This window comes from Tenrec ecaudatus, chromosome 1 (assembly GCF_050624435.1).
Source record: "Tenrec ecaudatus isolate mTenEca1 chromosome 1, mTenEca1.hap1, whole genome shotgun sequence".
Classification (NCBI taxonomy): domain Eukaryota; kingdom Metazoa; phylum Chordata; class Mammalia; order Afrosoricida; family Tenrecidae; genus Tenrec; species Tenrec ecaudatus.
Genome location: NC_134530.1, coordinates 248302824 through 248322885, shown reverse-complemented (window position 1 = coordinate 248322885; position 20062 = coordinate 248302824). Strand labels below are relative to the sequence as shown.

General features: G+C 38.6%; 1 protein-coding gene across 12 annotated transcripts in view; it reads left to right on the top strand.

Moving 5' to 3' along the window:
* Positions 1-20062, top strand: part of ENAH (ENAH actin regulator) — a 174359-nt gene that overhangs the window by 114589 nt on the left and 39708 nt on the right. For 6 of the 12 annotated variants that reach the window (XM_075530831.1, XM_075530821.1, XM_075530805.1 and 3 more), the window contains exons 4-5: positions 13290-13346; positions 18099-18183. In XM_075530831.1, the coding sequence (XP_075386946.1) occupies positions 13290-13346; positions 18099-18183 (142 nt within the window). The remainder of the gene's footprint in view (positions 1-13289; positions 13347-18098; positions 18184-20062) is intronic. The other 6 variants (XM_075530854.1, XM_075530847.1, XM_075530839.1 and 3 more) reach the window with 1 other exon arrangement.

Here is a 20062-nt window from a genome sequence, read left to right as displayed (position 1 = left end):
GCTGTAAATTCCTAGATTGTATAAATAAATTTACCAAAATCAAGTTAATGATGATGCTATTGAGTTGATTCTGACTCATAGTGAGTGATCCAATAGGAGATTGCCTCTGTGGGTTTCCAAGACTGTAACTCTTTAAGGGAATAGAAAGCTTTGTCTCTTTCCTGCAGATCTTCTGGTGGTTTCGAACTGCTCCCGTTGGGGTTAGCAGTCCAATGCGTAACCACTACTCCTCCAAGGCTCCTATGGTGGCATTTACAAACCTCCATCCTTGAAGTTAGGGTCCAGCGCAGTACTTCCCGGGCAGCGCCACTGTGCTCCTGTGGCACTAAATTGGCAGATTTCATTTGTGCATAAAGATGAAATTACATGAAGTATCTCTGTGGACCAAAAGACAGAAACATATAACATTAAACATTTAAAATGCAGTCAGCCGACAATCCCATTAATCTAGACTAAGAATCTTGTGATGCAGAAGTAGCTCTCAAACATCTTTAATGCAGTAATTAGTATTATGTATATGAACAAACTAAAACCAAATCCCTTGAGTTGACTGTGACTCATAGTGACCCTATAAAGGTTTTCGAGGCTATAAATCTTTAAAGTAGCAGCTGATTTTCCACAGAATGGCTGGTGGTTTCCAACTATGAACCTTTTGGTTAGCAACTCAATGCATAACTCACTACACCCTGTAATATTTAAATTATTCATTGGCTTATGTATTCTCTCTTCTCCCCTCCATCCTCATTTGCACTATGTAAGTGGATTGGTTTAGGTACCTGGAATACAGCTACCAGATAGTATACCCTTGTGTTGCATCAATTCTGGTTTTTTTAAAGCACCCCCAAAACCAACTGTTCAGGAGAGCAGATTCATAAGGTACTTCCTGACTACCTTTGTGCTCAGCAAGGCAAACAGCTGATCAGTGGATACCCTGATATAAAGTAATAATTTAGCAGTCATATGTTCAATGGGAAACTAGCTTAGTTTCTACCAGTTACCATTTAGTACTGGGACTTTATGTTGTGTTTCCTTTTAGACTTTAGCTGATATTGACAGCCACCCTCCCACTTACTGTTTTGGTTTTTAATAAAAATAAATTGCTTACTGGTGCTCCGTTATCTTTGAGAGTTTGCAGTAAAAAAGTAATTTAACATGGAAAATGTCTTAGGAAGAAACTAGAATAAGCCTGTAGATTGAACTAAAAATGTAACTTTTAATAAGCTTTTATACACCTTTTTTTAAAAAAAGAATAACTTTAGGAAATATTTATTGCTTCTAAATAAAAGCGGAAACATGACACTCCTATTTTAATAGTTTATAATTATTTGTAAGTTTGGCAACATAGGTGCTTTTTCCCCCTCCTCCATTTTTTCCTCTCCATGTAAATATACTAGTGTTTCCTGAAGAAGCATACCATCATTGGCTGAAATTGCATGCTACAATTTACATCCTGCTGGTCATAAAGCCAGGGGCCCTGGTAATGTAGTGGTTGTACACTGGGCTACAAACCTAACAAGGTCAGTCGTTTGAAACCACCAGCCAGCTCTGTGAGAGAAAGATAAGGCTTTCTACTGCGAGAAACAGACACTGTCTTGGAAACTTACATGGTACTGTCAGGTTACTGTGAGTTAGAATTGAATTGATGGCCATGAACTATTTTTGTTTTCTTTAGTTTTGGTTATTAGGCGATCAATCCATTGTTAAAGGAGTAATGCAGGAAGGGTAAATATTGTTTGGGTATAAGTACATTTCAGATACTGAAGTTAATGATGTTCAATTTGTATAGCATTTATTTTTAGATCTAATCATAAACCCCATGTGAGCTAAACAAGTCCAGTTTATTAATATATATATATGTATGTGTGTGTTTATATCTGGATTCAACACAATGTTTTAAAAATAAATATTAAATTTGTTTTACAGTTCCAAAAGTAAATGTGGATGTCTTTGTCATTTAGATATTGGTTGTCCCATGGTGTTGTTTTTTTTAAAAACATTTTATTAGGGGCTCATACAACTCTTATCACAATCCATGCATATACATACATCAATTGTATAAAGCACATCCGTACATTCTTTGCCCTAATCACTCTCAAAGCATTTGCTCTCCACTTAAGCCACCAGGTCCTCTTTTTTTTTCTTCTTTTTATCCCCCTCCCCACCCCCGCTCCCCCCTCCCTCATGAGCCCTTGATAATCCACAGATTGTTATTTTGTCATATCTTGCCCTATCCGGAGTCTCCCTTGCCCCCCTTCTCTGCCGTCCATCTTCCAGGGAGGAGGTCACATGTGGATCCTTGTAATCAGTTCCCCCTTTCCAACCCACTCACCCTCCACACCCCCAGCCTCGCCCCTCACACCCCTGGTCCTGAAGGTATCGTCCACCCTGGATTCCCTGTGCCTCCAGCTCCCATATGCCCTATCCAGTCCTGCAAGGTAGAATTCGGATCATGGTAGTTGGGGGGAGGAAGCATCCAGGATCTGGGGGAAAGCTGTGTTCTTCATCGGTACTATGTCGCACCCTGACTGACCCGTCTCCTTTCCTAAACCCCTCTGTGAGGGGATCTCCAGTGGTCGACACTTGGGCCTCGGGTCTCCACTCTGCACTTCCCCCTTCATTCACTATGGTATATATATATACATACATATATATACATATATACACACACATACATACACACATTTATCTTTTTTTTTTTTTTGCATGATGCCTTATACCTGGTCCCTTTGGCACCTCGTGATCGCACTGGCCTGTGAGCTTCTTCCATGGGGGCTTTTTTGCTTCTGAGCTAGATGGCCGCTTGTTCACCTTCAAGCCTTTAAGAACCCAGACACTATCTCTTTTGATAGCCGGGCACCATCAGCTTTCTTCACCACATTTGCTTATGCACCCATTTGTCTTCAGCGATCCTATCATGGAGGTGTGCAGTCAATGATATGATTTTTTGTTCTTTGATGCCTGATAACTGATCCCTTCGGGACCACTCGATCACACAGGCTGGTGTGTTCTTCCATGTGGACTTTGTTGCTTCTGAGCTAGATGGCCGCTTGTTTATCTTCAAGCCTTTAAGACCCCAGTCATTATCTCTTTTGATAGCCGGGCACCATCAGCTTTCTTCACCACATTTACTTGTTCACCCACTTTGGCTCCAGCAGTTGTGTCAGGAGAGTGAGCATCATAGAGTTCCAATTTAATAAAAGAAAGTATTCATGCATTGAGGGAGTGTCTGAGTAGAGGCCCAAGGTCCTTCCGCCACCTTAATACTTAACCTATAAATATAGACACATAGATCTATTTCCCTATCCTCCTATATATAATTGCATGTACATGTCTTTGTCTAGACCTCCATAAATGCCCTTTGACTCCTAGCTTTTTCCTCCATCTCCTTTGACTTTCCTCCTGCCCTACTACCATGCTTCGTCACCACCTGGGCTAGAGTATACCTCTTCTCTACGCAACCTTACCCTTGATCATTCCCCACCATGCCTGCCACTCCCCCCTCTCTACCATTTTGGGTCCCATGTTGTTCCCTTGTCCCTGTGTTTGTTAACACCACTTCCTTACCCCTTTACCCCTCCACACCCCAAGTCCCCCCCCCCCCCCCGGAACTGTCGGTCCCGTTGTTTTTCCTCCAGATAGTTCATCCAGCCTGTCCTATTCAGACAGACCTGTGGAGACACTAACATGCACGAAAACAAGACAGAGGAAAACAAAGCAACAGTATACAACCAGACAACCAAACAACAAAAACAAACCATTGACAAAGAACAATACAAAACACTTCACAAGAGAAAAGCTCTTAGTTAGTTCAGGGATCGTTTGCTGGCCCTTAGGAGCTTTTTCCAGTCCAGTCTGTTGGGGCACCACGCCCTGGCCCCAAAGTCCACTTTCAGCATTCCCTGGGGACCTTGTCACTCCATTCCCTTGCTGTTCCGCGCACTCCCCCAGTGATTTGCCTCGGTGTGGTGGGATCAGGTCAGGTGCAATTCCCACACTGTGTCTCCGGTGCTGTCCCCTGTATTGCCCTTAGTCACTGATTGGCATCATTTCTCATCGTGGGGCCAGCCATGTTGTTCTCTCTGTGGACTGGCTGCTCTACTCAGGAACATCATCCTCACGGCCTGGAGGGCCAGGCTGTGTTCCACTCTCTTCTCCTGCCCCTTCATCTGTTCCCGTGTGCTCTGATCAGATATCTCCATCTCCCGGAGCTGCAGAGTCAATGTCGTCCTTTGGAACAAATTCTTTTTGGGGGAGGGGCAGGAATCCACTTAAATTATTGGTGCTGGGGCCAGCCTTCCAGACCGTCCCATGGTGTTTTAAATAGAGGTTGCATCTTGGTTTTGCAGATGAAACTTCATGAATCATTATGCAGAGAAACCGAGAAGGAAAAAGACAATAGGGTGCTCATGGAAAAAGAGACGGCTGCCCTGGTTTAACTAGGACAGTCCTGGTTTTCCATGTACCATTCTAAGTGGATATGTACCCAGAGATCATGACCTGAGAGCTGCCTTTGGTTTTGATTGCTGTTGGAAAGCAGCCCGTGGATGGCTGAAGAGCCGCTGGGCGCCCTGGGACTGGAAAGGGCATTCAGGTTCTGGTCTGCGGCCCTTCCAGATGCTCCAGGTCAAACTGGTTTTATTAGTGGTGTCACTTCCAGCTTTTTTTATGGCCAGTTCGCTGTCAGAAACTAGAAACAGTTAGAGCACTGCCTGTCAAGAAGCCCTTTTTGTTATTAGAACTCTGATTGACAGCCCCGGCATTTTGCTTCTCAAATGAAAATACCTTTCTCCCCTGAATATGAAGGTGTATGTTTACTAATAAAAAAATGAATGCAATAGAAAAAAGCATAAAGGCGGAAATGAACATCCTTAAAACTACTCAGAAATAATCTGCTTTAATATTATTAATAGTGAAAAAGTGATAGGCATTGAGCTTTTTCCCCTCCCTATTTTGTGTTATAAAATAGTCTGAGATGAGGAATGCAAGTATACATTCCCTCCGTCAGCCCCCCTAACCTAACAACTCTATAGAGTAATACTTTATTATTCACTACCTTAAGATTTACAATGCAGTCTTTTTCTAGTTTCCAGAATAGTGTGACAACCACTGCAATCAGATTTAGACTATTTTCATCATCCAAAAGGAATTTGTTAGCTGCCAACCCATAACCACTTCCCTCCCCTCCCCTCATACCCTGTAGCCTCACAGGCATCCTTGAATCTACTTCCTACCTATGTATGTACTGGTTCTGGCTCTTTCATCTCCATCCAGTCACTCACTAGGTGCTCTTTAGCAAATGGCTGCTTTAACATAACGTTGTCAGGATACATACATCCCGTAGGATGTGTCATGCCTGCCATTGTGATCATACAACTCTTATCACAGTCCATACATATACATACGTCAATTGTATAAAGCACATCTGTACATTCTTTGCCCTAATCATTTTCTTTTTTCTTCTCCTCTTTTCTTTTTTTACATTTTATTAGGGGCTCATACAACTCTTACCACAATCCATACATATACATACATCAATTGTATAAAGCACATCCATACATTCCCTGCCCCATATATGACCAAGTTTTATACTTCCTCTGTCCCAGTGGTCTGAGGCAGCCAGCTCTTTGAGGGTACACACACACACACACACACACACACACACACACACACACAGTGAGCCTTGCCCCGAGAATTGGGCATCTTTATCATTTTTCCCCTAAACCTCCATTTGTGGACTGTAGCATCCTAATTTTCTGCCTCGCATGCCCATTCATGGCAAAAAGAAACCAAAATAAACTCCCCCTTTTATACTTGCCCACACACATTTAAGCTTGAATCTCTGCCTAATTTTAATATTAAAACTTCCCTCTTGTGTCTTTAGACTGGTTCCTTACACTTTTTAAGAAATTTAATATTGCTTAATTTTATATTATGCTTAATCTTTTAAGATTTTTTGAAATGGCTAATAGAGGAAATGTACATATATATAGATATGTGCACACACATAAATGAAACTGTTGAAGTACAAAATAAGAATTTCCAGCAACGGAGGGAGACATGCCCATCTTAGTTATATAGGGACAGATAGCAACTGCGATTGAGAGTTGCCTGACAGAACATTCTAATTCATGAAAAAGTAAGTATACTAGTTGAGCAAGAGAGCAGTATCATGGGCACAAGGCCATGTGTTTGTGTAAGAAAGGGGGTGGAGAGGGGCAGATCATAGAGCACATTTGAGAAATTGGAAGACCCGTATGCCTGTTTCACAGAGAGTGAAAACTTGAATTGGGTGTGCTAGGCAGCAGTCAGATTATGGGCACGAAGCATTGGAATATGGCACTAAGTAATGTAAAGCAAGGATTTGATGGCCATGTGAGCTGGTTCAGTCATGGCTAATGAGGTAAAATCGAAGACCTGAATTTTAAAATTTGGATTAAGCAGAACAATAATTGGAATAGGAAAAATAATGAGGCAAATCCCTGGAATGGTAGACTTGCAGATGCTTGGTGTGGAGGACTGAATTATTGCCAGGGCTGTGGGAAGTGACACACATTGAAATCAGCATGATTGGCCATGGTCTTTGAAAAGGGCATCCGTGTTTCTAACTCTGTTTAGGAGATTTAGCTGCTTGGCAAGATCAACAATAACACAACACACCGTGTTTTCATTTTTCTTTTTTTTTAATTAAACATTTTATTAGGGGCTCATACAGCTCTTATCACAATCCATACATATACATACATCAATTGTATGAAGCACATCTGTACATTCTTTGCCCTAATCATTTTCTTTTTTAATTATTATTATAATTTTATTTATTTATTTTTAAACATTTTATTAGGGGCTCATACAACTCTTATCACAATCCATACATATACATATATCAGTTGTATAAAGCACATCTATACATTCTTTGCCCTAATCATTTTTTTTACATTTTATTAGGGGCTCATACAACTCTTATCACAATCCATACATATACATACATCAATTGTATAAAGCACATCCATACATTCCCTGCCCCAATCATTCTCAGAGCATTTGATCTCCACTTAAACCCTTTGCATCAGGTCCTCTTTTTTTTTTTCCCTCCCTCCCCGCTCCCCCCTCCCTCATGTGCCCTTGGTAATTTATACATCGTTATTTTGTCATATCTTGCCCTATCCGGAGTCTCCCTTCCCCCCCTTCCCTGCTGCCCCTCTCCCAGGAAGGAGGTCACATGTGGGTCCTTGTAATCAGTTCCCTTGTTTTCATTTTTCACACCTTGTTTTCTAAGAGAAAAAGTAAGTTTCTAGCACGGTTCAGACACATCATTTTTTCTGCGGTGGTTATTGCGAATGGTCACCACAGTGTTCATACGTGAATCCTTAGCAGTTTCATTTTATTGGCCTTACTAGACTGGGAAGAAGCCTTTGGAAGTACTCTCTACAGTGCTGCCTAAGATCGAGTGTTTCTTGTCATTTATTTTTCAAGTGCTATATTACATTTCTAATATGAGGTTTATATATGCAACTCTATTTCCTAAGATTATATAAAGGGTTTTCTTATTAAAATTATATCAATGTGAGAGTAAAGCCAAAAAGTATTGCTACTAAGTTTCCAGTTCTTAATTACACGTGCTTATTTCAAATAAAATGTATAAACATGTCTTTGGGATCAGTGGACGGCTGCAGACAGGTTCTCTCAGTAGTAACACTTGTCTTACCCTCAGGGTGCCATCAAAAGAAGGTTCCACTGCAAACAGTGGCCTCCAAAGTAATCTACTGGACGAGAAAATTAAGGCCGAGAGGTTAGCCGAAGTGATGGTGACTGTTTGGGGGGGATTCCAAAGGAATTATCCTGATGTGTTTACCTGAGGAACACAGTATGCTCCTGAGGGTTTATATAAAGACACTTTGAGAAAACTGAAACTGCACTGATGAGGAAAGACCAGGAAAGTTGTGCTGAGAAATGCTTTCTAGCAAGACAGTGTACATGTGGAGGATTGAAAGGGTTGTCATAGTATTTTTGTTAGGTGATCTTACCCCATCACCTCCTGCCCCATCAGAATTCTTTCTGTTTGCAAAATTCAAAGAATGTTCAAAGGAACATGATTTGAGTCCCTTGAGGAGGCAGACACTGCCTTTAAAGGATATGGACCCAGGTGGAGCATTTGTTGAGAAACAATAGCTTCACATTTCAATATTTTTGTTCGGTAAAGATTTCTACATCTCTTAGTACCTTTCATTTACCTTTGAAAGAGCTTCAAAAAGTGTGTGGAAGAATGGACTTGAAAGATAATTGGATTTTTCCATGAACCTTTTGAAGACACCTCGTATGTTAAAATATAAATTGAAATAATACTTTTTTTAATGTTTCAAAATGCTGCTTCAAATATGCCAGCACCAGGAATAGCATTTAAATTTTGCAATTTTCATATCTTGCTCGGTTCCTTACAGTATGGTGTGTTTTAAGTGCAGGCAATCATGCAGCCGCAGTATCTTCCTCCACTCCATTCCACACACCTTAGAGGAAAACAGCACAGATGTGTTCGGCATGGTCTAAAATGTGAACAGTAAACGTTTGCAATACCTGTGGGCCTTCTTAATGGTCGGAAGGGTGAACACGGACTGATGCTTGCTGCACTCAACCACTTAGTAGTCCAGCTTCCCAGAGAGTGCAAATCCAATCCAAACCAGTCTTTAAACAAACACTGTAATGGCTAATAGCCCCAATACAAACTGCACTGGGACTAACTGCCCATAGTGGGAGCCACTAATGTTGAAAGGGTCGACTATGGTAATTATCCAATGCTGGGAAGATCTGTCACTTTGTACTACTTATAATCCCCCCTGCGATCGCGATATTCTCTCGTTCATACAAAGCCCCGATAGTCAAAGAAAGGGGGAGAGCCTGGAGAATCTCTTACTTGTCAAACAGTGAGAAAGAAGTTGAATAGTTGTGATCAGAGGAGCTGGTGGGAATGGCTATTTTTCTTCTCTGAACATCTGATGTAGATGCTAAATTAAATATTTTTTGAATATCTCAAGCCTAACTTTTTACCGAGAGGGATCCCTGGGGCATGGTTCTATGTTGAACTGCTAACCAAAGGACCAGCAGTTGGAAACCAGCAGGCCTGCTCCTAAGGGGCAAGATGAGGCTTTCTGCTTATGAAAAGGCGTACAGCTTCAAAAATCCGCAGGGAGCAGCTCTGCCCTGTTTGATAGGGCTGCCGATTGTCGGAATTGACCCGAAAGCAGTGAGTTTGGAGTTTTGTTTGGGATGGAGCCATGATTTGGCAGGATTTTAGCACTTGGCCTCTATCCAGAAGGTTACTGCTGTGAACCTACAGCCACTTTCCGGCGGAAAGATGCGGCAGTCCACCTGCATAAAGATGGGCAGCCTCGGAAACTCCCAGAGGAAACCATTTCTACTTGGCCTGCCGGAGTCCCTCACTGTGAGTGTCAGTCGCCTCTAAGGCGAGAGGTTTGGTTTGTTACTTAAAGAGAAGTGTCCTTTCATGGGTAAACTGTAAGACATATGGCACTGAAGATCAGGGTGCCACAGCAAAGTGTGGTGATTCAGAAAGCAGATGAGGTCCCGCTATCAATCTGAGTAGTGTCGGGGTCTTAAAGACTTGTATTCAAACAACAACCATCTAAGTGAGGAGTCAGATAGATCCACCTGGAAGAAGCACACCAGCGTGTGTGATCCAAAGACAAGGATAACAAAATTCAAATATGACAAAGGGAAAAGAATCAGAGCTAAAATTGTGAACACCCAATTTGCTGCAGGCTGTAGTGGAAAGTGGGAGCCCCAAACCCATCTGCAGAGTATCTAGTCAGATTAAGCCACTGGCAGGTCCCCTCTAGCTACAGACAGGGTCTGGAATAGCCTTACTATCAAACATAGATCATTGTCAGCCTGATTATGCTGGATCTAACTTGATACTTGGCCAGTTGACCTCCCTCTAGACAGCGGTTCTCAACCTGTAGGTCATGACCCCTTTGGGGGTGGAACGACTCTTTCACAGGGGTTGCCTAATATACCCTGCATATCAGATATTTACATTACGATTCATAACAGTAGCAAACTGACAGTTATGAAGTAACAACAAAAATAAATTTATGGCTGGGGGGGGGCATCACCACAACATGAGGAACTGCATTAAAGGGTCGCGGCATTAAGAAGGTTGAGAACCACTGCTCTAGACCCAATCTGAATTTATTTTAGGTACAAGGATCTTGCTTGTTCCATGAGATAAATTCCTTCCCTGGCTTTTTAAAGACTGGTGGAGGTCTTTTCTTTCTTGTTCATTTTGGTATTTTTATCTTTATATTACTATTGTTTCTGTTGGGTTTATCAGTTTGTGAAGCACAGGAGTGGATGCATAGAGATAATAACTCAAGGATTTGTAAGGGATGTAGTTGTGGATAGTGGGGAGATAGAAAGGGTGAGGGATTTGGGGAGTAAACAGTGACGGCAGGAGGGGGAGGGAGCACTAGAACTGAATGGGATTACACATTCATTTTAAAGGTGGTTTAATCATGGGGGGGGGGAAGAAAAAATGATTGTGGTAATGATTGTACAATTCTTGACGTGATTGAACGGTTGAATTGTGTGATGTGGATTATGTGTCAGTAAAACAGTGGGGGGAAGGATCCACATGTGACCTCTTCCCTGGGAGAGGGACAGCAGAGAAGGGGGGAAGGTAGACTCCGGATAGGGCAAGATATGACAAAACAACGATGTATAAATTACCAAGGGCATATGAGGGAGGGGGGAATGGGGAGGGAGGAGGGGAAAAAAAAGAGGACCTGATGCAAGGGGCTTAAGTGGAGAGCAAATGCCTTGAGAATGATTGGGGCAGGGAATGTATGGATGTGCTTTATACAATTGATGTATGTATATGTATGGATTGTGGTAAGAGTTGTATGAGTCCCTAATAAAATGTAAAAGAAGAAAAGAGAAAAAAATGATTAGGGCAAAGACTGTACAGATATGCTTTATACAATTGATGTATGTATATATATGAACTGTGAAAAGAATTGTATGAGCCCCAATAAATTGTTAAAATTAAAAAAAAAACAGTGGGGGGGTATTTTATAAAGGCATATGGGATGTGTATGTGCTTAGTCCTAAAGCAAAATGTGGTGAGACCACCATATTACTGAATGTTACCCAAACTTCCACACTGAATATTCTTTCTCACCTTCCTTCCTCCTGCCCCAGCTAAGTGCTGGAAGGGTTAATTGCACCAGTATTAAACAGGAAGTGCTTGTTTGCCTTATGCATATGATGGAATGAATAATTTAGTATCGTCAGGAAATGCATACTGCAGTAGAATTCAAGCAACCTTATCAGAATTTGAATCAATATTTTACCTGGCAGTGTGAAGGGAAAGGCAGTAGAAAGAGCCAGCTTTTGCAGATACCAAGTGTGAGCTTGTTGTGTAATGGTTCAATGTTTATCATAGTTTGTGAGGAGGGCGGGTGGTTTGGTTTGGAACGGTTTTGTCTTACGCAGTAATGATGCGTTCTCTGCATTCTGACAATTGTCAGGAGGCCACTGATGACTTTCTGCCACAATGATTGGTAATGTCATGTGGCAGTTTCTTTGCTGCCAGAGACGAGAACATTTCTCAGATTTTTCTTGTAAGTTTTGTATTTTTCATTAAATAATGGATTAAAAGAACTGTAGGGTAAAACCTGAAGATTGGGCCTTTTTTTCTTTTTAGTTAGTAAATATTTGACAATAGTTATTATTAAAACAGATTTTTTTAGGGATCTTGTAACTTAAAAATATTTAGTTTATTATAAGTTGTTTCTCTCCTAATAGTGTAAAAGTTTTATATATGCCTCCAGTCTTGCTATATCTTGTATTGTTGCTGTAAATATTTTGTGCATGCAATTTTAGTAATATAGTAATAGATTGGGAGCCAGAAGTACTTAGCAAAAATGATGCTTATAAATTTTAATTATTTTGCTAATTTGAAAATATCTGCTGTGTGTAATATTTTTTAAATGAAGATAAATTTGGTAGTTTGTATTAAATCTAATTTCTTTCAAAACTTACTAAGATTTACTACTGTTTTCAGATGTGCATTTTCAAAAATATAAATTGGGTCTGATTTTGTGGGAAATTTTAGTTAGCATAAACTTGTATTGCTTAAAGAATACAGTTGTGAGATCAGGAGTCAAAAGACTGCCTTTGCCTTGATATGGTCTTTCTTAGCTAGTGTATTTTGAACCTATTACCTGTTTCTTGGTTAATGTCAATGGAAAAAAATCTTTCTAATGCTGAAAAGAAGTTTCTTGGGATTTTATAGAAAATTATTGATGTGATATTTGGCTGTCACTATTACTATACTTATTTTAAAATATTTTACTTTTGATTTTTTCCAAACTCAATTTTTACTGTGACCCTGATTTTGGACAAACTAATTTTTCATAAGTTACTGCCTTCTTATAGAGTTGTTCTTTTTTTGTTTTTGTTTTTTGTCCTCCTAAAGAGAATATACTTTATTAACTTGTAAGATAAATATTAATGCAAATAACCTGAATTGTTAAGCAGCTATTTGATTTACCATACATTTTTAAATGGTATTTTTCCAATATGTGTATATATATATACATGCACGCATATTAAAGAATCAAATGTGGCTTGGAAAAATATGGAATAGCTTTAATTTTTCAAAGTGCAAAGCAAATGAGGCTGTAGGCTCATTTTTTCATTAATGAATAAAAAGTTCTTAGTTGCTGTCATCTATATTTCTTAAGTGACTTTGATCTTTTTTTAGTCAGTTAGAAATCAGTTATTCTCAAATTAATGCCAAACATTTCCCCCTACAAATATTTTTCAAAATTAAACTTATCTACATGAGTAGTCCTTAACTTGAATTAACCCTAATGTGATTAGAATTAATGAGATTAACTTTAATGGCCATAGAGCTTGACTTCTCATACTTCATCCTCCCTTACTTTTACAAATATGTCATCATAAAATGTGGATTGCACACTTTAATTTTATAACTTAGGAAGCAATTACATTAATTACATTAATGCATCATTTGATTTTTGGCTTACAAGTTTTTCCAAAAATAATATTATGTGTACAACATTTCTTTAAAAGCTATGTTACAGGAGAAATGTTTAATAGTAGGCTACAGAGCTTTCCAGGATGAGGATCTAGTTAGAACATATGTATAAATACATTTTGAACATTTCAAAGCACCTTTTAGTTTGTGTGAAGTTCTTCAGATGGCCCCCGTTTGTCCTTTGAAGCTTCTAACACCAAGGTGTCTGTTGCAGCCCAGAGCAAGGTTACTGCTACCCAGGACAGCACTAATTTGCGATGTATTTTCTGTGGTAAGCAACATGTTTACATTACTTTTTCAAGCTGTGGTACATACTTGCACATTTCCATAACTTTTGTTTCCTTAGGCCGTAGCTTGATCTGTGGGATTGGGGGAGATAGAGCCAAGCTCCTGTTTTTAATGTTGTGATTTTTGTTGTGGTTCCTGTAGGTGATTTGGTCAGCTTTGGAATTGGCTTATTAGTGAGGATTAAGTTAGAATGAAGGCTTTCTAATTAATTATTATCCACCCACCCAAACACAAAAGGGAAGGGGAGGTTTATTTGTAGTTAGTTTCAACTCTTACTTGGAAGCAAAACACTTAAATTTTTAATTTTTTTAAGTTTTGTCTGTTTATCTTAATGTGATTTGGAAAAATGTGCGCATGACTCATTTGTATTGCATTACAGAACCGTTTTGTTTAACTTGAAATAATTTTAGGTGTGCATGTCATGAGGCAGCTGTAAGCTTACTTTTGTTTATAGGTTGATCTGGGGTTGTCAGCCTCCTTTATTCACAAGGTTAGATGCCTGTGGTTGGGAAAGAAATTAGGCTCTCAAGTCTTTTCTCTCACCTTCATCACACATGTGTGCACATGTGCATATTTTTTGCATGGACAAACTAAATCCACCTTTTAAAATTGAAACAGAAAACTCACTGCCTTCAAGTTGATTCAGCACTTACCCACTCCAAACTAGCAAGCATTAATCTTTGACTTTAACGTTGCACCTGTACCCCAATTTTGTCTGAAAATTTTCTGTTTTTAAAATCCAAGTTCCAAAAAAACAACTTCTGATTTTCTGAGTTTGTTTTTTTCCTTTTTGCTTTTGTGTACTTTGATGAGCCAGGTTACTTTACTTGAGAGACAGTGTTACAACGTCATGTACTGCTCAAATTTTATGTGAATAGTGAAGAATGCTGCTGTTTATTAATTTTTGTCCATGTGATTTGGAACTTTGACTCTCAATATTGCTGATAAGGTTTCTTTACCTTCAAAGAGAATTACATGTTTCAAAATGTGTATACATACTCAGTTACTGGCTTAGGCAAATTTGTATGGTAATTTTCTCCCCAAATTAAAAATCTTAATGTATTTTAAAATCTGCCTTAAGTTGTATGATCAATCCGGGTAACAACAATGAACAGCTGGTCAGACTCTTGTGTGGTTCTTTATAAATAGCTGTTTCCTCATAATTCCACAATTAAGCTTTGTAGAGAAGGTATTTAATCATTGACTTTTATGTCTGAGTTTTCTGCCTCTTCCCAGAGGTTCTCCTAAGTCAGCGCCAGTCACCAGCGATTGTGTTTGTATTTGTGCTTTTGTTTCTCATTTTGAAGATTTCCTCAATTACCCTATTGCCGGGGAAAGATTGCTTTGACTTTAATAAAAGTGAAAGCTTAAACCTGCAAAATAATGTATGGTCTTAATTGATTTAATATTTTTGCCAATAAATCCTTAATCACCAATATTACCTTAGTGGATTTAAAGATGTTTCCACCTTGCTAAGTTTAAACTTGATTGCGTTGTGTATATTTTTTAACACCCCTATTTGCCATCTAGACCTGTGTTTTTACTTAATCCGTGGTTAACTGTGAAACTAGGCTTATTTGTGACATTGTCAATATGACATAAATGAAATGGGCTCTAGCCAAGACTCAGCATTCAAGGCAAAAGGAAATGCCGTGCTTGGTGTAGTTATTCTAATCTTATTTCTATCATTTGTAGGATCTAATCTCAGTCCCATGGCCATTCATTCTATATTAGAAACAGTAAAGTAATTCACATGCTTTTCTATAAGGTATGTGTGTGCATCTTTTTCTTCTAACCAGTTCAAATTAAGATCAATCACTGTCTTTGGCACAGGGAGAAAACGTTAAGTCCCCAAACAGCTATTGTGCTTTAGTAGGAAAAAGACAGGTTCACACATTTCTTAAATTTGGTTGGTTAGTTGGTCTCTTTTTTTCTTTATTCTAAATAAGCGTTATTTTTTCTTTTTAATAAACATTACTGATAACCATGCGATACTTACAAAAATAATGTCATTTGCCCACTGGAATTGTTTGGAAAGTACCCTTTTTGATATCTTGTGGGAAAACAGATACCCTACTCATTTAGGAATATGACCTGTGTGAAGTAATGTGTTTCAGCAAATAGAGTGGCAACAGACAACTTCGCCTCACTCCGTTTCAGTTGCGGGTTTATGGTAACTTGTGTTGCCTTTGGTATTATTTCCCCTTTTACAGTTTATTAACATATTCTGCAGGGTAGAAAAGATGTAACTGTGTGCTTCAAGTTCCAGAGTGTACTTGGAGCTTTCATACTTCAAGTGTGTTTATATTATTTTTCAAATGCACAGTTTTTATGTGATTTTATTACTATTGTAATTTGACAATAATAATAAAAAAGAAACAAATAAATCACCAAGATTAAATAAAGCTGTGAGAAAATGCTCCCCCTCCATCCTCAGTTTAAAATATATTTATTTATGGAAGAACAGAACCCATTATCCAAAGAACCAGCTAGATAATAATTACAGTTGTTTTTGGATAAAAATTCCTCCCCATTTAAAAAGGATCTTTGAAGTTTCTTTCTCTGCTCTATGAATAAGATAACTCCTGTTTTATAATGATGTTACTCATAAAATAATTACCCACATTTTAAAACCACCTTCATGAAAAAGTTTGCTGAAAAGCTTTTACCTTAAGTAAAATAAAAATTCAAAGGTTTGCATAAATTGCTAAACAATACTTTCTCATTTACTTTCAAAATTCATTTACATATCAAAAATGTTATATGTCTTAAAAAGTCTATTTAATAAAAGCAGTAGGGTTGGGTTGAAAATGTTGACATCTTTTTAAAATGAAAACTTACAAGTTTAATAGTAATTAGAATAATTATTGATAGGATGCCTGTCCTAGAAAGTAGCATTATATTCTTAATTGATAAAATAGTAAGATTCATTTTTCTCTTAGATAATTGTTAAAACAACAAATCAGACTTGCTGCCATTCAGCTAATAATAAGATTTTCATTAAAGTACTCAAAACTATTTTTAAAAATAGGCCAAATAGTCTAATGAGTTGCCCATGCTAAATGTTTGCATTAACCATTTTTTAATAACTTCAAATACGTGAAGTGCTCCCCTCTAAATATTTTTCATTTTCTCAGGTTTATTTTGTCACGCTCCCTCTTCCTGCTAGAAGAGACCGCTTTCCCCTGTAAAGTATTAGGAACTAGTTTTTGGCTTCAAATGACAGTCTGTCATTATATCATTATGTTTATTTCCTAAGGAAAGGATTACAATCTTACTTTGGTAACGGTTGTATATTTTCATTTATGCAAACATTTAAATGTATACTTTATTTTTAAAGTTTTTTTTAACGACTGATTACCTGGGGTTAGTATATGTTTCTATTTCTTTTATTTGCTTACTTAAAATAGCAGGCTCTTTTAGAAAATATACTGACATCCAGCACTGGTTGTCGTCTCAGTTGTCTTTAGAGGACACTTTAAATTGTTAATCTAAAAACATTAGGAAAGGGATGAGGAAAAGATGTTTAGGTAAGTTTAGAGCAAATTATTTCTGATATTCTGCGCTTGGGACGTACGGTACCACATTCCAGACTAAGGAATCTTGGTGTTCTGGTTTTAAAGTCACCTCAGTAGTGAAAACTAGGTATTTTGTGCTGTTGTCTCTCTAAAATGACAAGAATTTGCTTTAGTATATAGCAATTCTTTGTTTACTACATTTATCTATTGATTCAAATACTAGTAGTCTGTAAGTATCTGCTAAGAACATTTGCAGCCACATTAGAATTCAGAATTCAGTGCAGTCTGTCATTGCTCACACTCTTCCCCATGGGTGGACACTCATTAGTGTTTCTTTGTTGTTTACTGGATTAGATTTCTGGATTGTTTTACTTACACCCGAGCAATTGTTTATTAGGCCCAAAATGTCTTTACCCTATTGTATGACACACTTCATTCTTAAAACTGGGGACTTTAAGTTAGTGATCCTCTCAGATGCTGTCAGTGGGTTAGCACTGTATGATTACATGGCAGTGATTGGGCATTGTTTTCTCATGATAGAACCGTGTTGATGTAATGTAGCTGTTTTTCCTTGTCCCGAATGGAAAATTAAGATCAGCCCTATTGCATCAGCTAAGTAGGTTGTTAATTATTTGATAGAAGTTGAGCAAATGCTTGTTTTCACCAGTCCTGGAAATGCCAGCCCATTAAACAAAAATTGCACCTTAAATTGAGCAAGTTTGATAAATGCAGTAGCATACTTCAGTCCAGTAATAAGGTTCTCATGCTTTCTCTCTCCTGTTTTTCATTTCCAGTGTTCTATTTAGGTGAGTTTTTGAATTCTGATTTTTCATTAACTTCCCTCTCCACTCCATGAGTAATTACCCCAACAAGAATGTGTCATTGTCTTAGAAAATGCCAAGCTTAGGTGCCTATTCAGATGCTCATTAAACACTTGTTTTACTCAAGCTCTTCATATATAAATGTTTCTTTTTTCCTTATTGTTGATGTTTTTCCATTTGTTTCAAGTAAGCCTATGGGGATGATGACAGTATTATGTTGCAGTCTTTTCATTTGCTGTGTGTTCTGTAAAGCTTATATTTTATTTTGCTAGATGAAAAGAAGGTGCATTTGTTGTAAATATGTGACTTTTGTGTTATTCTCATGGTTTTCCCCCCTCTGTCCAGTTAAGTGTAAAGCTAATGGGCATCTGTAATGTCTCCCCTTTCCCTGTGTAGGGCCAACATTGCCTAGGCAGAACTCACAGCTACCTGCCCAAGTTCAGAATGGCCCATCACAAGAAGAATTGGAAATTCAAAGAAGGTAAGTGTATATTACTGTTTGCACCTTTTCTTTGTAGGGCACAAGACTGAACAATAAACATCCTAATATTGAAAGTAGATTGTGTTTTGTCAGCCATAGAAAAGCCATAGCATTTATTCTTATATTACTGTTTAGAATAAACAGTATAAGTAGGTACTTGTTAATACTAGTCCAAAAATGTTGAGATTCCTGATCTGCTCTCTTGTAAAAATCACATTCGTGGTGAATTAAACTATTGTAGATGTTTTTAAAGAGCCCTGGTGGCGGGGTGGTTTTGAATTGGACTGTTCACTGCAAGGTCAGCGGTTGAAGCCACCAGCTGCTCCCCCAGAGAAAGGCAGGGCTTTCTACCCACAGAAAGAGTTACTGCCTTGGAAATTCCCAGGGCTGTTCCACCCTGTTCTATCAGGTCACTGAGCATCAGAATCTTCGACTCAGCAGTGAGTTTGGGTTTTTTGTTTGTTTTGTTTTAAGATGTGCTTATTAGCATACATTTTACTTTTTTTGCTGATGTTGGTTGCTTTTGAGCTAATTCCACCTCGTGGCAGTCCCATGTGTACCAGTATAAAACTGAACACCATCGGCTTTTCAAGGCAGTGACCTTTCTGATGCAGATTGCCAGGCCTGTCTTCTGAAGATCCTCTGGTTGGTTTCGAACTGCCAACTATTTGACTAGTAGATATAAACGAGTCTGCAACAAGGATACCTTTATGCCTTTAATGGTGGCTATTTAGTGTCACACAATTAGGCCCCAGCATAGACGATTGTCAGCACCTAGCAGCTCACTGTTATCATTGGATTGTGGGTACTTAGTAAATTCTAGTAATTGTTAATGAGAAACATGCTTCATTTAGATTTATTCTCATATCAAAATGCTAGCCCCAGCAATGCTCATCTGAATCTGAGGTTTTTCTATTTGTATGTATGCAGATCCTTTAAAAGAGTTTGGACACTGATGGCCTCTTTTGAATTTAGGCTACCACCTAGCCTAAACTGTCCCTCTCTTCAACCGCAGGGATGCACGTGACACATGAACATTTGCTTGTGATTTTGATGGCACACATATTCCTGCATTCCAGTAGTGGTCCTCAATGAGAATCCCTGGTGCCGACCTCATAGATTTGGACATCCTCTGATGCCTCCATTTAAAATGTTTGACCTAATTTTTCATGTACCTTCCATCCTTTCATTTTTCTCCCAAAATTCTAGCTTTGAAGGTCTAAATGTGTTCGTTCACAATATCTCAAGTACGCTTTTGTTATTTCTTTCTCTAAAAGCCTGGTGGAGTCCCTGTTCTGATGTTTCCATTCCTAATAGCTTTCTTTGCTACTTAATCTCATACATTTATCATTCTTGTAGTTTCCTCATTGAATTTTCTGTGTGTTACCATAGATCCTTTCAATTCTCCACTTTCTTATTTTTTTTAAATCATTTTATTGGGGACTTGTACAACTCTTATCACAATCCATACATCCATCCATTGTGTCAGGCACATTTGTACATCCGTTGCCCTCATCATTCTCAAAACATTTGCTTTCTACTTGATCCCTTAATATCAGCTCCTCATTTTACCCCCTCCCAACCTCCTATCCCTCACGAACCCTTGATAATTTATAAATTATTATTTTGACGTCTCCCTTCACCCACTTTTCTGTTGTCCATCCCCCAGGGAGGAGGTTATATGTAGATCCTTATATAATCGGTTCCCCCTTTCCACCCCACCTTTCCTCCACCCTCCTGGTATTGCTACACTCAGCACTGGTCCTGAAGAGATCATCTGTCCTGGATTCCTTGTGTTTCCAGTTCCTTTCAAGAACTAGAGGAAAGTTGTATGTTTTATTGTTGCTACACTGCACCCTGACTGGCTCGTCCCCTCCCC